The following is a 27960-nucleotide window of genomic DNA, read 5'->3' on the forward strand; positions in this document are numbered from 1 at the left end:
GCTTTTTTAAAAGCTGCATTTATTTCATAAATGGTTACTGTTTACTTTAAAATGTGATAAAACAACACAACAGTCTATTCATGCTGTATAGACTATGTTCAGATGTAATATTACATCAAAGATAGATTATGTGCATAAAATTGAGGATTTCTTGTGTATTAAAAATCATAGTGCTCTGTTGCATTCAGGCTCAATAATAGTATTGTTTCAATTTCTGAACTTTGGGAAATAGACTAATGTGTGTCACAGGATATACTAGGACTCATACAACCAATCTTAATTATGGGTTCTTCGATTCCTTCCAAACATTATTAGCAAATTATTAATTTTTGTAGTTTCATCTTCCAGCTTTCAATATCCTAAGCAATAGTTCTTAGAATTTTCAGCCAACAGAAAGGGATTTTTGTTAGTTGCAAAGTCGTATCCGACCCATCAACATTCCTCCAGGACTTCCTGTCCTCTACCATCATCTAGAATCCATTTAAGCTCATGCCTACTGCTTCAGTGACTCCATCTAGCCACCTCATTCCCTGTCATCCCCTTCTTCTTTTGCCCTCAATCGTTCCCAGCATTAGGCTCTTCTCCAGTGAGTGACTGGTTTGATTGCCTTGCAGTCCAAGGGACTTACAGTACAATACAATAGCAGAGCTGGAAGGGACCAACCCCCTGCCTAGGCAGGAAACCCTATACTGTTTTAGACAAATGGCTGTCCAACATCTTCTTAAAGACTTCCAGTGTTGGGACATTCACAACTTCTGGAGGCAAGCTGTTCCACTGATTAATTGTTCTAAATGTAAGAAAATTTCTCCTCAGTTCTACGTTGCTTCTCTCCTTGATTAATTTCCACCCATTGCTTTTTGTTCTACCCTCAGGTGCCTTGGAGAATAGTTTGACTCCCTCTTCTTTGTGGCAACCTCTGAGATATTGGAACAGTGCTATCATGTCTCCCCTAGTCCTTTTTATTAAACTAGACATACCCAGTTCCCGTTCTTCATATGTTTTAGTCTCCAGTGCCCTAATCATCTTTGTTTCTCTTCTCTGCACTCTTTCTAGAATCTCCACATCTTTTCTACATCGTGGCGACCAAAACTGAATGCAGTATTCCAAATGTGGCCTTACCAAGGCATTATAAAGTGGTATTAACACTTCACGTGATCTTGATTCTATCCCTCTGTTTATGTTGCCTAGAACTGTATTGGCTTTTTTGGCAGCTGCTGCACACTGCTGGCTCATATTTAAATGATTGTCCAGTAGGACTGAGCCAGTCGAGATATTTGTTTTTGCTTTGAAGAAGCTTCTTGGTTGAGACGCAAAACATCTTCAAGGAAAAACAAAGGAAGTCCAGTTTCCTTTCGGAAAAGCACCTGTGGGACAAGTGAAGAACCACATAGACAGAACAAAGCTCCAGAAGTTGACCATAAAGAGTTACATTGCAGATCCCTTTTACAGTTACTACTATTGAGCAAGGTACTACCTATACTGTACCTGTGCATTTCGTTTTTCTTGCCTAAATGTAGAACTTTATTCTTTTCACCATTGAATTTCATTTTATTACAGTGCCCAATGTTCAAGTTTGTCAAGATCCTTCTGTATCTTAAGCCTATCTTCTGGAGTGTTGGCTATTCCTGCCAGCTTGGTGTCATCTACAAATTTGATGAGTTCCCCATTTATTCCTTCATCCAAATAATTGATGAAGATGTTGAAGAGTACTGGGCCTAAAACAGAGCCTTGGGGTACTTCACTGCATACTTCCCTCCATGTAGATGCAGTTCCATTGAGGACTACACGTTGAGTGCAGTTGGTCAGCCAGTTACAAATCCATCTGGTGGTGATGGTGTCTAACCCACATTCTTCTACTTTATCTAGTAGTAGGTTATGGTCTACCTTATCAAATGCCTTACTGAAGTCCAAGAAAACTATATCGACGGCATTCCTCTGGTCCACTAATTTTGTCACTTTGTCAAAGAATGCAATAAGATTAGTCTGGCATGATCTGTTTTTCACAAACACATGTTGGCTTTTGGCTATTACTTTGTTTGCTTCTAGGTGTTCGCTAATTCGTTGCTTGATTTTCTTTTCCAGAATCTTTCCTGGTATTGAGGTCAAGCTGATAGGTCTGTAGTTTCCTGGATTTATTTATTTTTTCCTTAGATGGGAATCACATCAGCTATTTTTCAGTCCTCTGGCAGTTCCCTGGTGCCCCAGGATCTCTGAAAGATATAGTTTAGTAGTTCTGAGATCTCCTTCAGAACCCTGGGGTGTAATCCATCTGGTCCTGGTGATTTGAACTCATCTAGGGTAGACAGGTGCTCACTTACCGTTTTCTTTCCTATTTGCAGGAGTCTTCTCCAGCACCCTAGTTCAAAGGTCTCAATTCTTTAGCACTCAGCCTTTCTTATGGTCCAACTTTCACAGCCATACATTGCAACTGGGAAAACCATAGCCTCAACTATACACACTTTTGTTGGTAGGGTGATGTCTCTGCTTTTTAGTATGGTCTCTAGATTTGCCATAGCTTTCCTCCCAGTCCCATCTGCGGAGATCTTAGAGCTCAGGAAAGTAAATCTGTCATTACCTCAATTTCTTCCCCATCTATTTGTCAGGAATTGAGAGAGCCGGATCCAATGATCTTAGTTTTCTTAATGTTGCATTTCAAGCCAACTTTTGCACTCTCCTTCTTTACCCGCATCAAGAGGCTCTTTAATTCCTCTTCACTTTCTGCCGTTAGAGAAAGGGATAGAGTATTCCTAAAACCCATTGAGGTTGGAAAAATTAACTGCCCTAAATTCCTCTGGATTATGATCCTATGTGATCATCCAACATAGATTTGGATGGAATAAATTCTCTTTTCTGTTTTATAGTGCATAAAGAATCTCATTTACAATGTTGTGGTCTTTTGTATTTATCAAAAGCCTCTGTTTATCTGATGTGTTTAACAATACCATGGAATTTCTCCAAGAACTATAAATCAGTTGAAAGTTTGATTTAGCCTTCTTGCATCACTACCAAATCATCTCTTTTATAAGGATAAACTTTTGAAATATGTTTACAAGCCATTTAGTATTATAATTCATATTTGCATCCAGATTATTATAACATTATAATTTAATCTTTTGGGATAGACTTTGTTTATCATTCCTCTGATCCATGTTTGAACTTAACAATCTTTTTTCCCCTCCTGTTTCATGTTCACTTCACTTCTTCTTCTTCTTATGGTACCTCAGTTCTTCTATTTCTTATTGCAAGACATTATCTAAGATCTAAACCTTCTCTTAAGCAATATTTTAATTTCAGTATTAAAAAATCAGTGGTAATACATCATTTCTAAACAAATCTGAAAATGAGTATAAAGGCTGTCAAAACCAATATAAAACATAAATACAATACTCAGATTAAAAATTGCTTATATAACAAAATTATGTGTTAGAAACTCTCCAAAATGTTTAAGTTAAAAAAATAATAATAGTTGAAGGAAGCCATCTGGAATCCTCCAGAGGAAATATCATCAGACTGATAACATAACAAATCTTAGTGGTGGACTAATGACCAAGATGTTAATTATTTCAGTAGAAACACTGGCCTATAAGAATGTAAGTAACTTCAAACAGGAAAACATTTACAAAATCCACCCAGAAGTGGCTCCATTCACCCTACTCACAAGACCTGAGAGAACAACCAAGTCTTTTAAGATCCTCTAGAATGCCATGAATAAGCTACATGGCTCTCAGGAGGGTTCACCTTCTAATGACAGCTGCCTTGGCTGAGATGGCATATTTCATGGGTTCTCAGAGATGGCATTATTTAAAGAGACCATACCAATTTTCTTGTCCTACCCAATATCAGTTAGGCATAAACCATGGGAAATACACCCTCTCAAATAAACTGGTCTAAAGCTTTATGTTCCACTAAACTGCTCAAAATATATGCATCCTTGATTAAGAAACACAGATCTAGGTAACATTTTATAATCACAATCAGTACTTTCTCGATAGGGAACATGAGTATTACATCAATAGTTTTTTTTACAATGTATACGAAATTTAAGTAAACATGGTGACCATTTTTTCTTGAAAAATATAAAGGACAAATTTGAAAATTTGAAAATCTTAAAGGTCCTTATAAGAATTTTTAAAAAGGGTTTATGTTGATAACTTGGCTTTATAAACAGCAGAATTAAGAAAAACTACAAATTCACATAGTCTAATAAAAATATCTAAAATCAAACAGTACATTTTAAAATAATTCAATTACCATATTTTTCACATGAATGTGAAAGACTGCATTAAGTGGTTTCATTTGTACAGAGAAAGTTAAATGTCAAAATAAAGGAGTTTTAGAAAAATAAATACATTTAAAGTAGAACTTTCTGAAGTAAAAGACTGTTCTTTATAATAAAGGACATGTGGTCACAGTAGCTATATATCACCTTAATTTATTATTCTTTGCAATATTTTACCTGGGATGTGACCTCTGCAAGTGTAATAGAATTCCTTGCAATAATCCTTGCACAGGAAAGGAAGGGCTAGTTCTCTTTCCAATGCTTCCTTCACAGTTGAGTGGAACAGATTCTGAGCATTCGGTGAACAGTGAGCACATCTGATCTCCTGCAGCAGCTTCACACATTCTGTGTTGTTGGTAACAGAAAAGATCTGTAAGCCACAAACCAGAAACATATAAGCTTTTTTGTATCCTGCAAAGCACACTGCAATCTAATGTAAAAAGCTATGCTAATGTAACCAAGATTGTTATTTGTTAAATCTATTGTATGTACAAAAAAAAGTCATTGTTGCAATTCTGGTGATCAAATAATAAAAATATAATCATATATGATATCACACAGGTATTAAAATATAGCTTAAAATATAGCTTATGTTTAAACATTCAATTATACCCTATACAAGTAATTTCTCTCATCTAGCTCATATTTGGCTCTGTGAAACCTGATTTGAAGCATAATAGTTTGCATATGATTCCAAGTTGGTCTTCCCCATACTGCATAGGTTGGCTCTTCCTGAGAATGGCTATTTGATATGCATACCTGTTACACATGGTTTCACTCACTCCCATGACAGAGTAAAACTGTTAACAAAAGAACTAGAAAGCTTTAGTAGATGAAGACCAGGTTGTGGAAAGGTGCTGATGCAATTCTCACTCTAGCATCAGCACAAATAATACGTAGAATAATGAAGCTAAATTATTCATGTAATAAGTAACAAAGCTCTGGCTTCTCTTTTCCTAATTCTTTGTGTGTAAACAGAACACAAAATTGAAGCTGTGGTGTGCATAACTTTTTTTACTAGCATTTAGCAATACAACAAAAAGTGCTGTTGCTGTTTATGTCTGGATAAGTTGTTAGGTTATAATTCCATAATGTATGTTTTGTTTTCACTGAAATAAAGGTACTGTAAATATGTGAAAATTACATCCTACTAATTCGAGATAATTGAAGAAAAAACCACAAACAATAAAAGGACAATTTGCATTTATGCTACTAATTACTGTAATACTGAAAAGTAATTACATTTAATATAATAATATAGTATACTGTATTATGCTTGCCCAAATACATTCCAAGACAGTATTTTTACTATATGCTAAATTTTAGCCAGTATTTTACACCTAAACCTTGGCAAAAATTCTTCTCTTATCTTTTTAAAGATACTGTGGACTGACAAATACACAATATATATAGAGACCATATAATTTTTCTTTATATTTATTTGTTTGTATTAATCCAAATATATCTCTAGTAATGATGATGCAAATTTACTGCATTATTCTAACAGAACTAAAGTAAACAGGATACCACTATTACACTTATATAATTAATCAATTTAAAGTTCACAAGGTCAAGTTACACAATTGATAAAAGTAGTCATAGGTAGAGATTGTGAAGTTAACTTTTATACAAGGCAAGTACTGATACACTTGTAAGATCATATAACTATTATAATGTGTAAATTTATGGCAGTTTATTTTGTTTAATTTTATGTTATTTTGTGGTTCTAATAATTGTTTATTAAACTTTCTAATGGTGGGATGCCGTGGCTCAGTGGCTAAGAAAGGTCAGCAGTTCAGTGGTTCAAATCCCTAGTGCCGCGTAATGGAGTGAGCTCCCATTACTTGTCCCAGTTTCTGCCAACCTAGCAGTTCAAAAGCATGTAAAAATGCAAGTAGAAAAAAATAGGAGCCACCTTTGGTGGGAAGGTAACAGTGCTCCATGCGCTTTCAGCATTTAATCATCCCGGCCACATGCCCACAGAAATGTCTTCAGACAGCACTGGCTCTTCAGCTTTGAAATGGAGATGAGCACCGCCCCCTACAGTTGGGAACAACTAGGACATATGTGCAAAGGGAACCTTTACCTTTAAACTTTCTAAAGTATATATGAAATCATAGCTCCTCTAAGATATTTCTTTAATTAAGGGGGGGAAAACCACTTCTCTAGCCTTTTACTCAATTTGGATGTCGGCTTGCCTTCCTTAGGTCTGACATAAGCAACTAATAGATATGGTATAGCAGCAAATTATACTGGATTTATATACACCATCATATACACAGAAGATAAGAACATGCTTCATGAACTTGTTTATGTGCATATTAACTTTAGTGTACAGATATGGAAGTTGATTTAACAACAAAAAATCCTCAGCTATGCAGCCAGTATTCGGAGGAAAAATAACATTCTGGGCTGCTGAAAAAGATCAAGTTAACTGAAAACCAATCTGATATCAGTTCTAGGTGGTTTGAAGCTTAGAATAACTAAGTTGAAGCTGCAGTAGAAAACCATCCTCAAAATATATTGAAGTGGAAACTACTACAATAATCATAAATTCTTAGGCATACAGAACAGATAATATTTTAACCTGTTTCTTTTTATGATGTCATAAAACTTGCATTTTCTATCCTGGAAAAAAACTGCATTTCAAATATGATGTTATCATTATGACCTCATACCTATATAGGTAATCCTCAACTTACAACAGTTTATTTAGTGACAGTTCAAAGTTACAATGGCACTGAAAAATTATTATGACCATTTTTAGAGTTATAATCTTTGCAGCCTGCCCAATATCATGTAATCAAATGCTTGGCAGTTGGTTCATATTTATGACTGTTGCTGTGTCCTAAGGTTATGTGATCACCTTTTGCAGCCTTCTCACAAGCAAAGTCAATAAGGAAGTCAGATTCACTTAACAACTGCAGTGATTCACTTAACAACTTAGGCAAGGAAGGTCATGAAATGGGGCAAAATTCACTTAACAAATGTTTCACTTAACAACAGAAATTTGAGGCTCAAATAGAGATGTAAGTTGAAGACTACCTGTAAGTTCATCCAGCTTGGATTTTTATCCAAACTGGCAAATATCACAAATTGTTCATATTTCTATTTCTCCCACTGACCTTACATTATAAATTGGATTGTTAAATAATATATTTATTATGAGGTCCATTGACCATAAATGATTGAAAGTTTGTGTATAACTATTATTAGTTTGAAAAACTAATTTAAAAGTATGTTGAAGGTCATGAGCAACAAGATTCATCAAAACATTTAACTGATTTACAGTATACCTGCAGAACATTCTTTAAAAGGTAACTGAGGATGAAGGTAGCAAAGAATATTTATGGATCTTGTAATATAGATACCACTTAGAACCACAATGGGTACTTGAATTTTGGTTGCTAAGTAATACAATTGTTAAGCAAGTCATCTCTTAAAAGCAAAAGTTGATTTTGAACAAGTGGAATGAAAAGAGCATTGATGTTTTGGAACTTTGGTATTGGAGAGGTTTCCTGAAAATATTGTGGATAGCCAAGAATACAAATGGATCCTCAAACAAATCTACCCAGATTTCTCAATAGAGCTAAAAATGAAGGCTCCAGTGCTAAGACCGTTGGAAGGAAAGAAAAGAAGAGCACAACCAGCAGCCAGATAGATTGACTCAAACACAGTGGTGATGAGTGCACTGTTAGAAGATTGGAAAAAGCAAGTTAGGAATCATCATGGACGAAATCTATCTTTGTGTCCATAGGAATTGGTAACAATCTGATAGCACATAATTAACTAGCTGCTCCTTATTAGTAAGCACAATGTCCACAAAAAGAGATTCAGACCGTCAAACCATTGTGCTCTTTGCATAGTGGGAAGATTCAAAGTATAAAATAGTCTAGATCTATTTTTCTTAAACTTTCTTCTCTTAGGACCCTTTCCCACTTTTAAAAATTAAAGACCACAAAGGAGCATTTTTAATCAATATTTATTGTATTAAAATTATAATTGATTCATTTGCTGCTTACCACTATTTCACACAACTGTTTGATGTTATTGTAATATTGCATTATTTTTCAACATTGCTGTGAAATAATTTTGATTTCATAGACCTCTGGGAAGGCCTTGATGGATCCCTAGAAGTCCTAGGACTACACTAACACCGGTGTAGATATTTAATAATAATCTGGTTTTGTACATATCTGTCTTGCCATCAATTCACATCAATGGAGTATCCTACTTTTGATAACTGGCAAACAAAAATGATACATAAACTAGGCCATTACATATTTAATTAATAAGCATAGACATTATTCTGAAATACAGGTAGTCCTCAATTTATGAGCACAATTGAACCCAAACTTTCTGTTGCTAAGTGAAACATTTGTTGAGTGAGTTTTGTCCCATTTTATGATTCTTCTTGCCACAGTTCTTAAGTGAATCACTGCAGTTGGTAAATTATTAACACAGTTGTTAAGTGAAACTGGTTTACCCATTTGCTTGTGAGATGATTGCAAAAGTTAGTCATATGACTCCGGGACACTGCAACCGTCATAAATGTGAGTCAATTGCCAACCATTGGAATTTTGATCATGTGACCATGGGGATGCTGCAATGGTCATAAGTGTGAAAATTGTCATTTTTCACACTCTTTTCAGTGACGTAACTTTGAACAGTCACTAAATGAACTGTAGTAAGTCGAGGATTACTTGTATAGTAAATGGGCCCTAAATGGGTGGGAGAATAGCAATAGCAATAGCAGTTAGACTTATATGCCGCTTCATAGGGCTTTCAGCCCTCTCTAAGCGGTTTACAGAGTCAGCATATTGCCCCCAACAACAATCCGGGTCCTCATTTTACCCACCTCGGAAGGATGGAAGGCTGAGTCAACCCTGAGCCGGTGAGATTTGAACAGCCAAACTGCAGAACTGCAGTCAGCTGAAGTAGCCTGCAGTGCTGCATTTAACCACTGCGCCACCTCGGCTCTTTGAAGAAGATGGGCTGGGCATACAACCTCCAATCCTATTGCCCCATTCTTTAAAATAAGATGGAACATCTCTTGCAGTTTAAAGAACCACAAAGTGGAAAAGAAATTATTAGCCTTACAAAGTATTAGCGACAAAAACTTTATCTCAGTATTAATTTACTGATGCAGCATAGGTGTTATGTAAATTAGGCAACAGCTGGCTTGATTCCTGACTCAGTGTTTCCAAAGTGCCTGAGCTGACCTAGAAGATATGTGTTGGCCACAATACTTCCCTGAGTGGAGAATGTAGTAGAAACTGGACAGCAGTAGCTGCAATAGCTTTTGTGCTTCCTACAGCTGCATGGCTGGGCTGCCCAAAGGAAAAAGGCAGCTGTGACATAAAGAGCTGACAGTGGCAGCTGGAACTTTGGATAGTATCAGCATTTGAAAAAGGCTGTGGGAGGAAGAACAGGAGTAACAGTGATGTTTACTACAAGAAAAAATAGGGGGGGGGGGGAGAAGAGAAAATTGAGACCTGACACAGCAGCAATCAAAATAGAGATGGAAATTATGTTAGCAGCCATTGCTTACAACAAAAGAATTACAGCTGAAACATATTTAGGGCTTGCTCCATTCATCTCCAATTGGATGGTGTTCTTAGAAACCAACCTGATTAGAGAACATAACATCACTGTTAGGCAAGTAAGTGGAAATGTTTTCTTTCACCCCTACTTTTCTTTCACCCCATCCTACTTTAAACAATCATTTTGTAAATGAAGCTGTAGATTTTTCCCGTTTTCATGTTGCTTTTCAAAAAAACTACTGTCAAAACTAGATAACTACTGTAATTTTTACTACAACCTCTCTTTTATTCAGAATACATTGACTCTGCAATGTTAATGATTGAGCTTGTCACCATGGGCTCTGCGGATTAAAGACTGAGAAAACATCTGGAACTTTCTGTTTGATCTCTGTATAGCTAAGCTGACATGTATCCATCAGCAGATACTTGAGTCAAGTATTTCTATGATGAACCAATAAGTTACAGGTAATCCACAAACTATGACTATAATAGGGATCAGAAAATTCCTCATTAAAAGATGAGTAAAGCATCACATGATTGCACCCATTATTTTGGGGGGGGGGATGCTTTTTTAAAGCAAGACATCAAGTAACTGTCACTTGTGACATTCCTTACCTGGTTGCCCCATTGACTTATTTCGTCAGAAACCAGCTGGTAAAATTGCAAATGATAATCACATGACTGCATGTAACTGTTGTAAGTATGAGCTAGTTGGCAAGCACCTATGTTACAATCATGTGACCATAGGAAAGCTATAATAGTTGTAAGTGTGAGGATCTTTGAGCAAGTCACTTTTTTCAGCACTATCCTAATTTCAGACAGTTGCAAAACAAATGATTGTAAATCAAGGACGGTCTCTATAGAGTTACCTTAATAGTTGGGCGCATGAGCCTTGATCTTGCTAAGACAACTTGAATGAAGTGTAAGTGTTCCTCCAAGTTTCTATTTATTGTTGGCTACATACTTTTTCTTTCTGTATGTGACTTTTTCAGACAAGCTGGGTATGACATAAAAATGTATGGGGTTGGAATCTGTGAGGTGCTTGATTGGCAGTTGTTTTATTTTTACCTCACTGATAACTGTATACAGATAGTCATCGACTTACAACCATTTGTTCTCTGACATTGGTTGTTTTCTTGCAACCAAGCTCAGAGAGTAACGTCAAGGACCCTTCAAATAAAATGTACATTGAATTACTGTATACTGTATATTATTTCAGATATTGAGTAAAAGATATTGTACTTGCAAAGTAGTTTTTTTAAGAAACTCAATTTAAAAATTTTGAAATTTCAACGCTGAACTACAAGTATTCTCCTTTATTGATATTTTAGTTATTTATCCTCTCTGTATACTTACAACATATTTTGGATTTTGTATTATTTAAAACAGAGTGAAATATCTATTTTTTATTAGATAAGAGTTTTTAAAAACTTAAGCTGTTCATTGACTAATTTTAATGAGTTTTACACAACACTAAAGGAGTATAATAGTCTTTAGTAAAAAAAGAATCAACTTATTCTTATGTTTTATGTTATAAACTTCATAACTTTGGGATTTGCTCAAGATGTTTCACAATAATTGATTTATGCATGCATACTTATACCAATTATACTTTTTCCTTCCAAAAAATAATGGGTAGCATTCCAGCTATTTTCTGCCTTCTAATAAATGTTGTAACCAATTAATTTGATATTCAACACCTACTAACTTTATTGAGGACATGGTATATGAGAGGTATGTGTTATGACTTAGATTTGTAATTATTAATGAATTGTTCAAGCAAAAGTATAATTGTTTTTGCTATATACTGCACTCATTCTGCTCAATCAATTGCTATCTTTGCCAATTCCAGGATTGTTAATTCAGTTATATATTTTGTAATTTATATGTATAGCATCCTGCATCTTCTGAGATACTGCAATTCTACAACATATAATGACCATCATGTTTTATTGGTTTGATGGTAACCATATAAGTTATCTTCAAAGTAGATCAGAGGTTGATTTAATTTTGTGATTTAATACATTTAAGCTAATGAAATGTATTGAAGGTATTATGATTGCCTTGACATTGGAATATCAATTTAATTATTAGGCATTCCTCTTTATATTCCATATTTGTAAACTACTATAAGGTAAAGGTTCCCCTCGCACATATGTGCTAGTCGTTCCCGACTCTAGGGGGCTGTGGTCATCTCCGTTTCAAAGCCGAAGAACCAGCACTGTCCGAAGATGTCCCCGTGGTCATGTGGCTGGCATGACTAAATGCCAAAGGCGCAAAGAACACTTTTACCTTCCCACAAAAGGTGGTGCCTATTTTTCTACTTGCATTTTTTACGTGCTTTCGAACTTCTAAGTAGGCAGAAGCTTGGACAAGTAATGGGAGCTCAGCCCGTTATGCAGCACTAGGGATTCGAACTGCCGACCTTTCGATCGACAAGCTCAGCTTCTTAGTCACTGAGCCACTACATCACTTTTACTATATACCGCGTCCCTTTTAGAACTATACCTTCAAAAAATTATATCATATTTTTCTTTGACTGCATCACATGTTTTCTGTAGCCAAACTAATACGGAGCAACTCGAGTAGCAAGTTCAAAAATAATGGGTAAAAAGAACATTGATCTTACCTGAACATGTTTTTCAGGGGAAGAGAGGGAGTGGTCATGTGTGGGCATTCTCAAAGCCTGATTGGTCCAAGAGTGAGAGTAAAACTTCTTAAATGCTCCTTCCTGCCTTTCTAGACCAGTTTCCTCAAAGACAAACAACGGAACTGCAACAGATACAACCAACAAAAAAAACCCGGGAGAACGCCCGGCCCTCCCCTTGGACCCCCCTCTAAAGAAGGGTGGGTCGTGACCACTCCCTCTCTTCCCCTGAAAAGACACGTCCAGGTAAGACTAATGTTCTGTTTCCAGTGGAAGAGAGGGAGTGTTCACGTGTGGGACATACCCAAGTTCAGTCCCAGGGAGGGAAAAACAAACAGAACTATGGTCCAAGGGGAGCATCAGCTGCTACCCTCTGCAAGACCCTCTGACCAAAGGAAGTGTCCGCTGAAGCGAAGGCATCCAGTCGATAATGTCAGATGAAGGGCGTCGGAGAAGCCCAAGTGGCTGCCCAACAAATGTCCTCAAAGGGGGCCCTTGTGGACCACTCCGCCGTGGTTACGGCACTCCTAGTCGAATAGATGGTAATACCAGACGGGACAGGTTGCCCCGATGCCCCATAGGCCTCTACAATGGCCTGATGCAACCAACAGCCAATGGTAGCTGAAGGCACCCTGGCTCCCAACGTCTGAGGTTGGAAAGAGACAAACAAAGCCTCCGACTGGCGGACCCCCGCGATCCACCGGAGATAAATCCGCAAAGCACGACGAACGTCAAGATGGTGCCAGAGCCTCTCCCTATCACTAGAAGGCCCCGGACAGAAATCTGGCAGGATGATTTCCTGTGCCCTATGGAACGGAGTGTTCACTTTTGGAAGGAAGGTAGGATCAAGCTGAAGGACCACCCTATCCTGGTGGAAATGACAAAGGTCCTCCTTAGATGAAAGGGTGCCCAGCTCTGAAATATGCCTGGCTGAAGTAATGGCCACCAGAAAGGATACCTTAAGGGGCATATGAACAGACCAAAGTGGTTCGAAAGGAGGTCCTGTCAGCGCCCGGAGAACTAGGGGCAAATCCCATGTAGGGAACCTGTGTATGGGAGGAGGCCTGAGATTAGCCGCCCCCTTGAGAAAATGCTTGATCAAGGGAACGTGGGAGAGGGAAGAAGACCCCCCCCCCCAAGACTGAAGACAAAGCTGCCACCTGATAGCGCAGAGTGTTGTGTGACAGACCATTGTCCAGGCCCTTCTGCAGAAAGTACAAGGCGTTGGGAACAGTGGCCCTGGCCGGATCAATGCCAAGAGTTGTAGATCCGGGTCGTCGACGGACGCCTAGAAGCCTCGATGGTGAGAATGACCCCGGAACACAGGTTTGCCCCCTTTAGGATCCGCCATTCAAGAGCCAGGCGGTCAAATGGAGCCACTGGGGATCTGGGTGAACCAGGACCTCTTGGTGCAAGACCACCTCCTCCTGCGGAATCCTCCACGAAGGAGCTGCTGAGAGCTGGACCAAGTCCATGAACCAGGGTCTCCTGGGCCAATAAGGGGCCATGACGATGACTAGTGCCTTCTCCACTACCACCTTCCTGAGGGTCCCTGGAATGAGGGGAATGGGAGGGAAGACGCAGAGCAGACCCAGGGGCCAACTGCTCCTAAGGGTGTCTGTGCCCTCTGCCCCCCGGGACAGAAAACCGGTAAAGAACCGAGGTAACTGCGCATTTGCCGGAGTGGCAAAGAGATCCACCCACGGAGTGCCAAACCGCGGACATATCCTCCGAAACAATGACGGGTGGAGTTGCCACTCACCGTTGTCCAGAGTCGCCGACTCAGCCAGTCCACTTGGTGGTTGGACAGGCCGGAGATGTGTTCCGACACCAAGGACAGCAGGTGCCTCTCCGCCCAAGTGCCGAGTCGCAGAGCCTTAAGCCAGAGAGCCCGACAGTGAGTCCCCCCCTGACGATTTATGTGGGCCTTGGCGGTCACATTGTCCGTCAGGAGAAGCATGTGACGGCTCTCCACCAGAGCCTGTAAGGGCAGCAGGGCTAGGCGGGCAGCCTTCAGATCCAACCAATTTATGTTGTGTCGGAGATCCGAAGCTGTCCACCTGCCCTGTGCCAAGCGAGCGCCCGCCAGGGCTCCCCAACTGAACAGACTCGCGTCCGTGGTTACGGTCACCCTGTCCAGCTCCCAGAAGCAGCAGCCCCGACGAATGGCCGGGGAGAGCCACCACCTGAGGGAAACCCTGACCCCCACCGGGAGTCGGAGAGGATGAAGAGAGTTGCTCATCCTTCCCCTTTGGAAAGGAAGGAGTTCCCACTGAAGAGGCCAGAGTTGGAGCCTGGCCCACAGAACTATCCCTATACAAGAGACTATCTTGCCCAACAACTGCAATAACGTGAGAATTGAAACTGACCAACTTCTGCGTACCTTTTCTGCTAACAGCCGCAGACTTGCTTGGCGGTTTGGGGACAGACGAACCACCCCCGACACCGAGTCTATGACCGTTCCCAGGTGGAGAATACACGTGGACGGGGACAGATGGCACTTTGGAAAATTCACCAAAAACCCCAGGGCCTGAAGATTCTGAATGGTAAGACGAAGGTCCGCCATCGCCCAGGGAAGGGAACCCGCCTGAACCAAGACATCGTCTAGGTAGCATTGGAGTCTTACTGGGATGGAGCGGAGATGAGCTGCTAGTGCCGCCAGCACCTTCATAAACGTGCGTGGGGCTGAGGCCAACCCAAAGGGAAGAGCCCAGTACTGGTAATGGCGCTCCCCATGGGAAAATATCAAAAACCTGCGATGAGCCGGGAGAATTGGAATATGAAGATAGGCCTCCATCAGGTCTATCAAAGCCAAGAAATCCCCCTTTTGGATGCCCTGAAGGGTAGACTTTAGGAAAGACATCTTGAAGCGCATGTATACCAAGAATTGGTTCAGACGCTTGAGGTCCAGAATTGCTCTCCAGCCCCCCAAACTCTTAGGGACCACAAACAGGTTGGAGTAGTGGCCCAATCCCGTTTCCCCTTGGGGAACTACCTACACCGCCTGAATGTACAGAAGGTGTTTTATGGCCTGATCCATCAGGTGGCGGCACTCCAGGCTCCGAGACGGAGGGAACGACCGGAAGAGGTTCGGGGGGTGGGGTGGAGAGAAACTCTAACCTGAGGCCATGACGAATCGTGGACCTGATCCAGGCGTCTGACGTGATCTCGGCCCACCGATCCGCATAGAGGAGCAGACGGCCGCCTATGGGACGACTCGGGTTTGAGTCACTTCCCTCTGCGGTAGGGGCGACCTCCGCCTTCATGAAAGAGCTGCCGTGATTGGTGTTGAAACCTGCCTCTGTCCTGGTAGGACGACCTGGAATACTGTCTTTCGGACTTGAAAGAGAAGAAACGTTGGTGATGGTCATAGTCAGGAGCCCTATAAGATTGCCTACAATAAGGAGGAGACCGCATCTCGGGCTTTTTGGTATTGGATGGAAGGACCTTTTTCTTGTCCTTATTCTCAACAAGAATAGGTTTGAGAGCCTCCCCAAAGAGATTGGGACCTTTAAAAGGGGCAGCCCCAGATTCCACTTGGCCTTGTTATCCATCTGCCAATTCCTAAGCCATAAGAGATGGTGGGAGGTAATGGATGTGGCCAATGCACTGGACGCGAACTTGACCGTGTCCAGAGTCGCATCCGCAGAGAATTGAGAGGCCGCAATGATCTTTGTCAGATCCTGGTGGAGTCGCTCATCCTGGATCGGGATGCGACCCTGGAGCTGGTGTAGCCACATGACAGTAGTCCAGTTGAAATAAGAGGCCGCTGCCGCAGATTTAACGGCCCATGCAGTGGCATTGAAATTCTTCCTCAGGGTAAGCTCAGCACGCTTATCCTCAGGTTTCAATTTATCCGCCGCATCCCCAGACACCACCGGGGACAAGAAAACCAAGGTAGCAATAGGAATGTCAATAACAGGCAACTGGATGGCTTGGGCAAAGGCCTGCTCCACATTGTAGAAGCGACGGTCATTACTCCCTGCATTAGAAAAATTGGAGGGGCGGGCCCACTGGTTGGTCAGGACCTCCATAAACAAGGGGGAACAGGAATCTCCTCCTTGTTCGTAGCCATGTTGGAAAACATGGACATGTCCAGGTCCCTAGGTGGGGGAACCGTGGATCCCCCATCCCAATTTTAGTGGTCTTCCTCACCTTGTTCAGGAGTGTCTTGAACATGGCTGGGCCCGAGGAAGATGGAGGATCGGGGGGTGCCGCATCCTCGTCCTCTGAAAACCCCATATCATGAGGATTCTCCTCCCCCAAGTCCGAGGCCTCGCTAACCATGGATGTGGAGGAAGCCCTATACTAGTACCGGCCTGGTCCCCCTTGAAACCTGGAAGAATGGGAACTCCTGTCCCTTTGGGCAATGCCCCGCGAAATGGCTGCAGAAATGAACCATTTAATACCTTCAGGGAGGTGTTCCACATCCTCCATGTCCCTATTAGATGTGCTAGGCCCCTGAGATGCCAACCTGCATGAGGAATGAGGCCCCCTAGATGTCCCCTCCAAGGGATCTCCATAGCTGCCCCCTGCCAGGCGAGGGGAAGCTACAGGAGAGGGGGAAGGAGACCTCGTTCGCCTGGAGTAGCTGTGAGGCCCGGCTGGGAAGCCCGAGGAAGAAGAAGGGCTGAAATCTCGAGGCAAAGAACGCCCAGAAGGAGGCCTAATTGTGGACCTGGATCTGCTAGGAGAGGCAGGCCTAGCAGACTTGGCCTGCCTCTCAGCCCTGACAAAAGTTTTCTCTAATGCCTTGTGCCACCTGGCCTCCTCCCTTGTGGAGGCCCTAGAGAGGCGCTGGCTGCCAAAGGCCTTGCCAGGAACTCCCCAGTGTTGGGCCCCTGCTCCAGGCCCACTTCTCCCCCCAACTGGCCCTGGGGGATTCCTGATCCCTCCTCCATACTCCCCACTTATGTGTCCTGGAAGGTGCAGAGGAAGAGCAGGCCTCTGTAGGCCCCACCGGAGCCTGGGCCTCCAAAGGAAAGCAGACAGGCTAGGCCAATCGCCCCCCCCCCCAGCCTGTGTCCCCCAATGGACGCTTGAGCGAGGAAGGCCTCGCACATGTAGTGGCAACCAAAATGGCCACCGGAACTCACTAACAGCCGGCACGGCAAGGAGAAGGGCTGGACAACGCCGTAACAGGCTCTCCTGAGCACCCAACGCAGCACCAATGGCTCACACACCCCTTTTAAGCGCAGCGCACAGCAGCCAGCCCAATGCGAATGGCGGCTCCACAGACCTCGTGGTGCTAGCGGAGCTTTCTGCTGGCTTGCTAACGAACCACGGCCTCCGCAACAGGTGCGCTGGAGCACAGCACCCCCGCAACCCCGGGTGATAAGTCTGCAGATGGGAGTCCCTGAACACCCCACAGGCCCCCCATCGCCGGAGGCAGAAAAAACTGACCCCTGGGCCGCAGCTACGAGGAATAAATTTTCAAATAATTTTAAGCAATTTTAAATGTCCAATTAAACCGAATGTATAAACCAATTGAATCAACTTAGCAAAAAAATACACACTATCTCTCTACTCACAACTCAAGCAGTGCTTGGACCAAGAGACTGAGAGGAAACTGGGCTAGAAAGGCAGGAAGGAGCATTTAAGAAGTTTTACTCTCAGTCTTGGACCAATCAGACTTTGAGAAAAGCCACATGTGACCACTCCCTCTTTTCCACTGGAAAATAAACAGAATAATGCTTAACGTATTTAGAATTTAGCAGATTTAATTCCAACTGTGGCAACAGGAATATCACTTTGATTAGTAATCTCTAAGCAACCTTTAGCATAATGATCATCATTAAAGTCATTTTACACTTAAAAATAGCACACACACACACACACATGATGAGCTGCTTTCAGAATTTTTGCTTCAGCATCATAGACTGCAACTGCTAGTCTTAAAACGAATGGTTTTGCTACAATCTTTGCTACAATTTTCAGCCTTGAATAGGAAGCATGTGAAAACTGACAGAATCAGATGATAAGCTCATACAGCTCAAAGGGTGGCCAAGGAATTATTACAGTATAGTCTTTATTGTCATTGTACAAAATAAATACAACGAAATTCTGCTCTAAAAACTAGCCTACCTCCTACATCCCTTCTGAAATGGTTTTTATCCAAGCATTGAACAGCCATTAATATCTCATGTATCCTGAATAGCAGTTAATGTTATCTACCAGCCTTTGTTTTTATTTTAGAACCAACTAATTTACTGATTTATGATCAAGTATTTCTATTTTAAGCAAAATAGTACGCATACTCTCTTGAGAAGACATTGTAGTGTCTGATTATAGCATTGGCAAGGCTGCACTATTTTAATAGTGGAAATCTTTTTCTAGTAGATGTGATGAGTTTTACCTTTAAAGTATTACAAAGGCGCAGGAGTGTCCTAATAAGAGTTTGCCAAATCCACATTAGAATAGACAGAAAAGATAAATGAAGAATAAACATAGAAATGATCCAAGGTAGAAAAGAAATATGAATTTTTTGCCCTCTTCCTTAACACAAAGTACTCCTGATAATAGCTTCTGATTGGACTGCTATGATCCAAAGTGTCCAGCTGGCATCCAATTTGCTTTACTGTCCCCTGAATAGGTGTGTACTGGAAAAGAGCGCTTAGGGATAATTTTGCTGGCTTTCTTAGCAAGAGTCTCTACTTTAGGAATATACAATTATTTCCTTATTCCTCCCTTGAAATTGTAGGAAAGTTTAGTCCATTTGTTCTAAAGTTCTTGCCTGTGCAGAATATCGCAAGCAAGTTCTTGTTCAGTCTTAGTAAGACCACACCTGGAATACTGCAACCAGTTTTGGTCACCACACTACAAAAAATGCTGTTGAGACCTTGAAAAAGGTTCAGAGAAGAGCAATTAAGATGATCAAAGGTCTGGAAACTAAAACATGTGAAGAACAGTTGCAGGATTTAGGTTTGACTAGTCTAGAGAAAAGAAAAACCAAGGGTGATATGATAGCAGTATTTCAATATTTGAGGGGCTGACACAAAGAAGAATGGATCAAATTATTCTCCAAAGCACCAGACAAGAAACAATCATTGGAAACTACTCAAGGAGAGAAGAAACCTGGAATTAAGCAGTAACTTCCTAATAGTGAGAACAATTAACCAGTGGAACAGTTTTCCTTCAGAAATTGTGGATACCTCATCACTAGAGGTTTTTAAGAAGAGACTGGACAGCCACTTGTCTGAAATGGTATAAGGCCGTGATGGTGCACCTATGGCATGCGTGCCACAGATGGCACGCGAGCCATTTCTTAGGGCACATGAGGTGTTGCCCTGTCAGCTTTAGCACGCATGCGCGCACTTATCTAAAGCCTCTGGAAGACAAAAAATAACCCAATGCGCAAACCAGAAGTTCTGGACCAGACTTCCGTTTTGCACATTGGACTGTTTTTCTCCCTCCGGAGGCTTCAGAGAAGTCTCCTGAAGCCTTTGGAGGGCAAAAAACAGCCCAACACGCAAACAGGAATACAGAAAATGAGCCTTTTCCAGTCTCTGAGGGCCTCTGGGGGGTTGGGGAAGCCTTTTTTGCCCTCCCCAGGCTCCCAGAAAGAGTCTGGAGCCTGGGGAGGGCGAAAAACCGTGCCATCACATGCCAAAAGCAGCGAGAGTGCAGGGGCGCGTAAAATTATGGATGTGGGCACACGCATGCATGACCCCCCCCGAGCTCCCCCTGCTTTTGGCACATGATGGCAAAAAGGTTAGCCATCACTGGTATAAGGTCTCTTCCTTGAACAGGGAGCAGGACTAGAAGACATCTAAGGTACCTTTCAGCTATATTCTAAATTGTTCTTGTCAATGTTTTTTTTCCTTAATGTTGTGCAACGATTTCCTATTTTGTAAATTGTACAATAGAGACAGCCCTAACATTTTAGACTTGCGTTCAGGTTAGAAATACAGTACATTTCATTTTTATCACTAGCTTCTATTTCTAATGTGTATTTTATGAACAGAATGTAATTATGTATTTCAGAAAAATAGTCAAATGTCATTATGTAATCAGAAAATAAAAACATGTCCACAAGCAAGAGAGGGGAAAAAAACAACTTGCCCAAAACAGATTTATGTACCAGATGAATAAAAAATAAGATTATTTTAAAAATTCATAATTAATGAAAATTACATTTTAGAAATGATTCAGGAAGAGCGCAACCAAAATTATTGTACTCCCCTATGATGAATTTACACTGATATATTTCTAGCTTAGAAAAAAGTGTGAGCAAATAGAATGTACATCATATTCATAAAATTACATCTTATCAGTGCAAGTGTAAAGAGATAAATTTTTCTCACTCAGAAAATTATCATCAGGGTCATAATCATAAAATGCTAAATAATAGAAGATTCAGAAAACTTCTAGGTAAAGAAGATGTTTTTTAAAAAGCAATTACGTTGGAATATTGAAGTTTGGGGATTTTGGGGGGTTGTTTTACCTGTCTGGAAACTGATGATGCCTATTAACTTTGGTAATTTCAACAGGACTTAAGTAGATTGGTCTCACAGTAGCTACTGGTGATGGCAATTCTATTTTATTTCTAACCCAAGAAACAGTATATTCTTGACACCTGCAATGGGGCCAAGAAATGGGAAAATTCTATTATTGCCTTTGAGTTCCCTTATGGATGATTATTTGGTCTGATTCACTTTTTAATGTTCATCTAAACATCAGAGGCAAATATTTCTGGTATCCTAGATTTGTCTTGTTTGCCTATAGCAACGTTTCTCAACCTTGGCAACTTTAAGATGTGTGAACTTAAACTCCCAGAATTCTGGCAGTTGGTACACACTTCTTAAAAGTGGCAAAGTTGTGAAACACTAGCCTATATAGTTGGGCTGGCCATGATAAAAGATTTTAAGAATACACACAGGGAAATATTTATCATCTGAGCAGACAACTATACTACCCTCAATAAAACTGCATCCTTAGAAATGCCACAAAATCTTCCATATTGTGCCCTGCTGCATAGTCAAACAAAGGTGTCTACACGCTACAAATGTCTCTGAACGGTTTGAGACATGAAAATCAAATGTGTGCTAGATGAGTCTTCCTGAAATATGGAAATGTTTCTACAGGAAAACCCCATTTTTGAAATCTAGATGTCATATGAACATTGTGGTCACATTACGGAATTACTTATATGAGCTCAGGTGCTCATATGGCTACCTTCCAAGACATCAGACTAGCCAACTCATCATTATCTACTGTAGCTGAAAAAAATAAATTTTCCAATGTCTTTTCAAACATACTTTACTACCATCAGGTCTATGATCAGTCCACTCAGGACTGATGAGCGAAGAAATCTATGGGCAGGTCATATCATCCATATGTTGGAAAAGCACATACCCAAAGAGTTCCTTCTGCTGGAAGATGTTCAGAGGGAGGATAGAAGAAATGGTACAAAGAGCCATTAAAGACTTCCCTGAGCTTACTGTGAAAACCTCCCTACCTGGTTTGGCCTCATCCATTGGTGCTGTCAAGCTTATGAAGCAATGCACACTGTTGAAACACCATATAAACCAACAACTGCAGTGGCTACACATTTCTGTCTAGCATGTGCAGGAACATTCAGTGCCCAAATTAGTTTGATCAGTCATTCTTCGGAGACAACATATCTAGTCTTAACCTAATTTTTAAATAGTAATATTGAGGTCTTCAGTGGTGATGACAGAACGGATATCAGGTACCAAACCTGGCAATTTTGCCCACAAAGGTCTGTTCTCAATTATTCTCAAAAATGGATCTGTTAATTGAGCTATTTTGAAATGAAGATGACAGTTACTCAACCTGATCTTTGGAAAATGTTTGCTCATATGCAGTACATAACATTCAGTTCTTGGCTTTACTAACTGGCAAAAAAAATGTACTGGACATGAATAAATGGATTAATTGCTTCAAAAGCACCAATAAATTCAAATTTATTTTAATAATAAGCATGTCTCGAAGCTAAAAAAATCTGCTAATTGTTTTTTGTTTTCAAAAGTAATATATAAAGCCATAAAATCATATTGAGTTACACTTTTGTAACATCCATTCTAATTATTCTGTCTAGTGTTGGCTAATTTATTACACCTCTTAATTTATTACCTTTTAGACAATTCAGATAAAGTAATGGTAGTTATTGAAAGATTTGGCCTGGCAATAAGTTAATAGCAAAAACCACAATGAACACAGATTGACATAATTTCTGCATATGAAACCTGGGTTCATGTAGATAAGTGATGTTTGAGATTGGGGGAAGAGAAAAGTTCAAATCTTTTAGTTCAAGCTTTAACATTAGTCAGTATTTGAAACTTAAAACTACGGTAACTTCTTTTAACTGCAAGCTTGTTTATCTGCCAGTTTGGACATAAACTTTATCAGGTCTATAGTGCTAGATTATGTCATTAAGAAGTTCAGTTTCATTTTTAGGACAATAGATCATTGTACCAAGGCAGCTGTTAAAGGAACCCCAAGATGAGTTATTTGTTTAGTTGCATGTGTTCAACAATAGCTTTTGTTTAAGAAAGAATTAGACAAAAAAAATGATCTTAAAAGGGCACACTTGAAAACAATTACTTTTCATTCATTCCACAAGAACCTCAGTTGTGAAACCATCTAAGATAGAGAAAAACCACTATACTTGACAGTTTGCAAGCAAACCTTTAAACCACACACAAAATATTAGAATGTATTATTTGCTGATGAGATTAGTGAATTAAATCAAAGAATAAAATGTCAATGATAAATTACACAAGAGAAGATTGTCATTTTATCTCTGTTTCAGCTTTGTGATTCTTAAGAGACTGGCTATGTTTCTCTTAGCAATCATTAATTTTGATCATAAAATTATCAAAGGGCTGACAAATGTAATCTTAACTTTGGAGGTTCTTTGTAATTAAAGTAACTGCTGAGCATGCTGCTTTACTTTAACTCTGCTGAAACAGTTCTTCCTTAGAATATTTATTTATTTGCTTGTTTATTTGTTTGTATCTCATCTTTATTATTTTTGCAAATAACTCAATGTGACAAACACATTTCCTCCTCTTTTTTCCTCAACAACCCTATGAAGTGGGTTGAGCTGAGAGAGAATGACTGGCCCCAAGTCCTTCAGCTGGCTTTCATGGGTAAAGGGGCACTGGAACTCATCATCTTCCACTTTCTATCCTAGTACCTTCACCACTATACCAAACATATATGCTTTGTTACTTCAAGATATGTTAATGTAGTTTTTGGATTCCTTCCAGGTTACAGATAGCGTTTGCTATCTTTAAATGTATTGGATGCATTTTGAATGAAAAGTCATGCCTCGGATGTCTAATGCACAAGAAATGACTTAAAAAAACCCAACAAATTCTACATGCATCTATTAGAAAACTTTATCTGGGAGCTACTTCTATCGAACTCCAAATGCATAACCCTTTGCATGCCTAACTAATCTTAAAACGTATTGCAATCAGAGTGAATTAGGTATGTATGAACAGGATTGCATTGTATGTGTGCTTACTATCACTCAAATGTAAAGTAGGTACTTTTTTTCTTTTGTATAAATAAGCATTTAAAAAAAATACAATTGAAAGTATTTGGTGCATGCTCTCTCTCCTCTATGATAACATTTATGTCTTCCAGTTAAGTACATTGTTAAAATGTTACAAATGTGAAAAATGCTGAATACAAATTAGAGATGAAGTTTCATAACTGTCACAAATTAATAATAACTCCTAGAAACTCAAAAATTGTTTAAAATCAGTCTCATTGTTAATTCATCACATAAATACAACTTATTATTACAAAGTCTCCAGGGAGTTCATATAGCAGATGCTATGCTACTGCTGTAGTGGCTAACTGTCGATGATGCTAACTGGACAGATTAAGGACATTTTCCTTCCCAGTTTGGCTTGGGCATTTGTGGGTTTCAGTTAAAACCTTTAGAAAATTATCTGAATGCAGTTAGTGTGCAGTTAATGTGATTACCACACAGGAGCTTGCTGACACTACCTCTGGCCAAACATGAGGAGAAAATATCCATCCAAGCTCCCTTGCATCTGGTAAGAATAGAGTTTGATTCGCTGAAACCCTGCAGCAAAGGCAGCTCTCACCCATCTGGGAGCGGAGGCAATAGGACAAATGCTGCCTCAAAAGGCATGAACATTTGGACAGAGCTGGGGACTGAAGGAGAATGATGTTCTCCAGTTTCACCCATTAGTGAACCAACCAACAAACACAATGGTGTTGTTGTTATTCTTTTGCCATAAGCAACAGGACTCTGTGTGTGGGCAGCAGTTTAGTGGGGAGGAGGATAAGTCGACCCCTTTTTGTCCTATTGATTTTTTTCCCTATTTGCATGACTTGAGCAAATTAAATGATGCAATATGGCTTTTTGTTACAAAACAAAGTGAGAGATACCACCCAGACACATATGTTGATTCGTAGAAGCTGTTTACATGAGAATGGGGTGAAATCTACCGTGAACTGAGCATAAAAATTCGATTCAGCCTGGGTATTTTTTTTAATTGTGCCTGGGCCAGAAAGACTGAAGCACAAGTTTTCCAAGCCACTCTCAGACCTTGACAACTGGAGTGTTGTAACAGAGGAATTCTTAATTAAACTAAATGCTGGAGGGGGGGGTGAGAGGGAGGGCAATGAGAAAGACACCTGATTGTTTGTTTCACGTGCAGTGATTCTCAATGACATTTATTCATCCCATTTCCCTCCCTAGCTTGAGTTTTGCACGTTGCACTCCTGATCAAAACAATAGACTGCAAAACGTATAACATCCACATGGCTGAAAGGCAGTGAATTGCAGCCCAATCAACAGGCAGAAAACTTTCCTATTCCAAAATAGCTAGATTGTCATTTCTCACCACATTTCCAATAAAAGTTACATATTAATGCTCTTTTCTCAAGTCAATGAAATGTATATAGAGGGTTCTGAAGTATAAGTGACAATGTACTAGGCATTCTCTCTTGATGAAACTAATGTCAACCACTGCACATATGATGTTATCCTATACCAATTTGCTGTGAACAAATTCATGGAATTCACTCATCCTGTCATCTCAGCTTCTCTCCAGAGGAGCCTGACTTAATTGCGGGAAGACCTGAAGACATCATAAAAGTTTTGCAGTATCCTGGCATCATCTGCTCTCCCAGTTACCATCTGCTATTTGAAGTTTCCTGCCCAAACATGTGGACAAACTGTGCATACTTTTTTCACTTCAGGGGGAAAAAAACCTATCACCACCACCTTAATTTACAATTCATCACTATCATGGTATGTCAAATAAATCCAAGAAAATCCACTAAACCTTCTTGGAAGCTTCCTCTATCTGCATCATCTCCTTTCCAGCTTTAATCCAGATTCTACTGGTTTCTACTTTATCAATGAACTCATTTTTCCTATTTGATAACTGAAATTCTCAGAAGGATGTTTCTATTCCTTTCCTTTGCTGGTTCCTTATCTCAAAATTTGTCTTCTAAAATAAATACATAAACCTTGCTCTCTTCATAACATATTGCTTTCCTCCTCTTCTTCCGCGGATGTTTTGAATCCCCTGAGCACCTAGCTAGTAATGGCAGAGGTGAAACAGACTGTTTCCTGCATGCAGGATTTATTATGTTGCCTAATTATTCTTCAGCATTTAGAATGCATTCTCCTTCTAATTTTGAAGGTCAGTAATAACTCCTCCTCCTCCTAACCCACTTGAAATAGTTTTCCCAGATAGAACAAAGATTTAGGATGCTGCAGTAAGATTCAACACAAAGAAACATTTAAAATTAACCCCATTTGGTAAGAAACCCCCCCCCCCAATGGACTACATCAATACCAAAAGTTCAGCATCTAGAAGGAACAGCATTTTCCCATACTGTTTCTCTATGTTCAATGAAGTCCATTGTTCAGTCACCTTTTTAAATTTCCTTTATTCAGCTTTTCCTCAATATAGAGCCTTTCACAGGTAATAGATAACAGCTCCAACAATTCTCGGTGAGCATGACAAAGGTATTTAGAAACAGTGCCACTGTAATCCAAGGAGGGACCACAAGGAACACTTCTCAATCCACAACTTCCTACAGCCAATGAAGTGGCCTTCAAAGCCAGCAAAACTCAAAAACCTAGCAAAGATGATTTATTACCTTCTTTATTACCCTGAAAAACCTCTCCAAGAACCGGTAAGTGATGTTTGTGAGTTCCACCTCTTGCTGATTGTCCTTCCTCTCCCAAATCACTAGAACCCTAGATCCAAAGACTCTTTTCCAATAAACTTTTGCATGCCCCTTGGGTCTCTCACCCAACCTTATCCAACCCAACTGGCGCCTACCTTGTTGCTCTCTATCTGGAGCAATCCTTGCCTCTCACCCCTGGAGCAGCAGGACAGGCGAGGGTAGAATCCCTGGCACAGCAGCTCCCCTCTGTTGGGGGGCTCTAGGAGCATCAGCCTCCTGTCTCGCTTTTTCAGGCGTCTGGGGAGGCTGCCATTCAAGCACCTTCTCCTCTTGGCAGTGGTCTCGCCAAACTTGGTTTCCCCTTCAAAGAAGCAGAGGACCAGGGCCACCGAGAGCAGCTTCAATGGAAGCATTTTTAGCCCCACCATGCCGCTTGGGAAGACTTCAAGCGCCGGCTGAGGTGATCAATCCCAAGGCAATCCAATGAGGCAAGGCTACTTCCCTTAGGGAAACCTCGGAGTTTGTGGTTTTTATACGGGAGGTGGTGGTCGCTTTCCAAGGCGAACGAGCGAGGCGCGACAGCTGAGGGACGGGCAGCGAACAAAACCCGGCGGGCAACCAGACAGACAGGCGCACGCCCCAACTGAGCCAAGGGAAGAAGATGCTGAGTTTCGGACACGGGACGTTTGCGCCACTTGACAAGAGCGGCCGCAGGTTTAACCGAGATGCCCAAGCGCCGAGCGTAAACTTCCCTGGGCGGAAGTTTCTCAGCGCTGGCGGGCGAAGCGAAGGAGGTGACGGTCGAGATGGAAGCCGCAAGTCCCTTTGCGGTGTTCCATACACACGAAGCTGCTGCCGTTCTAAATGGGACAGGCTGCCGGGCGTGATGCCTCCTCTGCTGCTGCCGGCGGGAGCTGGAGCTCACTAGGGCTCTCATGTTTCGCTCCCTCTTTTCTTCTTCTTTTTAAGCAGCGCGCGGGGAGGTGCTGCCACCGCGCGCCCCTACACGTCACCGAGGAAGCGTTTCGCGGGGATGAGACGGAGAGGAGCGTCCGAGCACGCGCGGCGGCGGTGCGAAAGAGCGCGAAGAAGGCGAAGGCGCGGCATGGAGTCGCCGCTGCCGCTAAGGACAGCGCGTGCGTGAGCGAGCGCGCCGAGCTAAGAGGCCCGAGAGGGGGGGAGTTGGGGGAAGAGGAGGGGGGGGGAGAGGGTATGTTCGGCGTCACTTACCAGAGGGCAGGTAGTCTTCGACTTTAAAAAGTTCGTCTAGTGACCTGTCAAAGTTACTACGGCATTGAAAAATGTGACTGGTGGTGACCATTTGAAGGGACCTTGGTGGT

At 41.1% G+C, this 27960-nt stretch overlaps 1 protein-coding gene across 1 annotated transcript in view; it reads right to left on the bottom strand.

Moving 5' to 3' along the window:
• The window catches only part of HHIP (hedgehog interacting protein), a 95289-nt gene extending 67763 nt beyond the window's left edge, over positions 1 to 27526 (bottom strand). Inside the window, exons 1-2 of the mRNA XM_014066027.2 lie at positions 26776 to 27526; positions 4457 to 4649 (exon numbers count right to left, since the gene is read on the bottom strand). Of these exons, the coding sequence (XP_013921502.2) occupies positions 4457 to 4649; positions 26776 to 27048 (466 nt within the window). The 5' untranslated portion in view covers positions 27049 to 27526. The remainder of the gene's footprint in view (positions 1 to 4456; positions 4650 to 26775) is intronic.
• Between the last annotated feature and the right edge of the window lie 434 nt (positions 27527 to 27960).

The sequence above is a fragment of the Thamnophis sirtalis genome, unplaced genomic scaffold (assembly GCF_051295495.1).
Source record: "Thamnophis sirtalis isolate CommonGarterSnake01/CBP01778 unplaced genomic scaffold, rThaSir2_p1.2 scaffold_10, whole genome shotgun sequence".
NCBI classification, from domain to species: domain Eukaryota; kingdom Metazoa; phylum Chordata; class Lepidosauria; order Squamata; family Natricidae; genus Thamnophis; species Thamnophis sirtalis.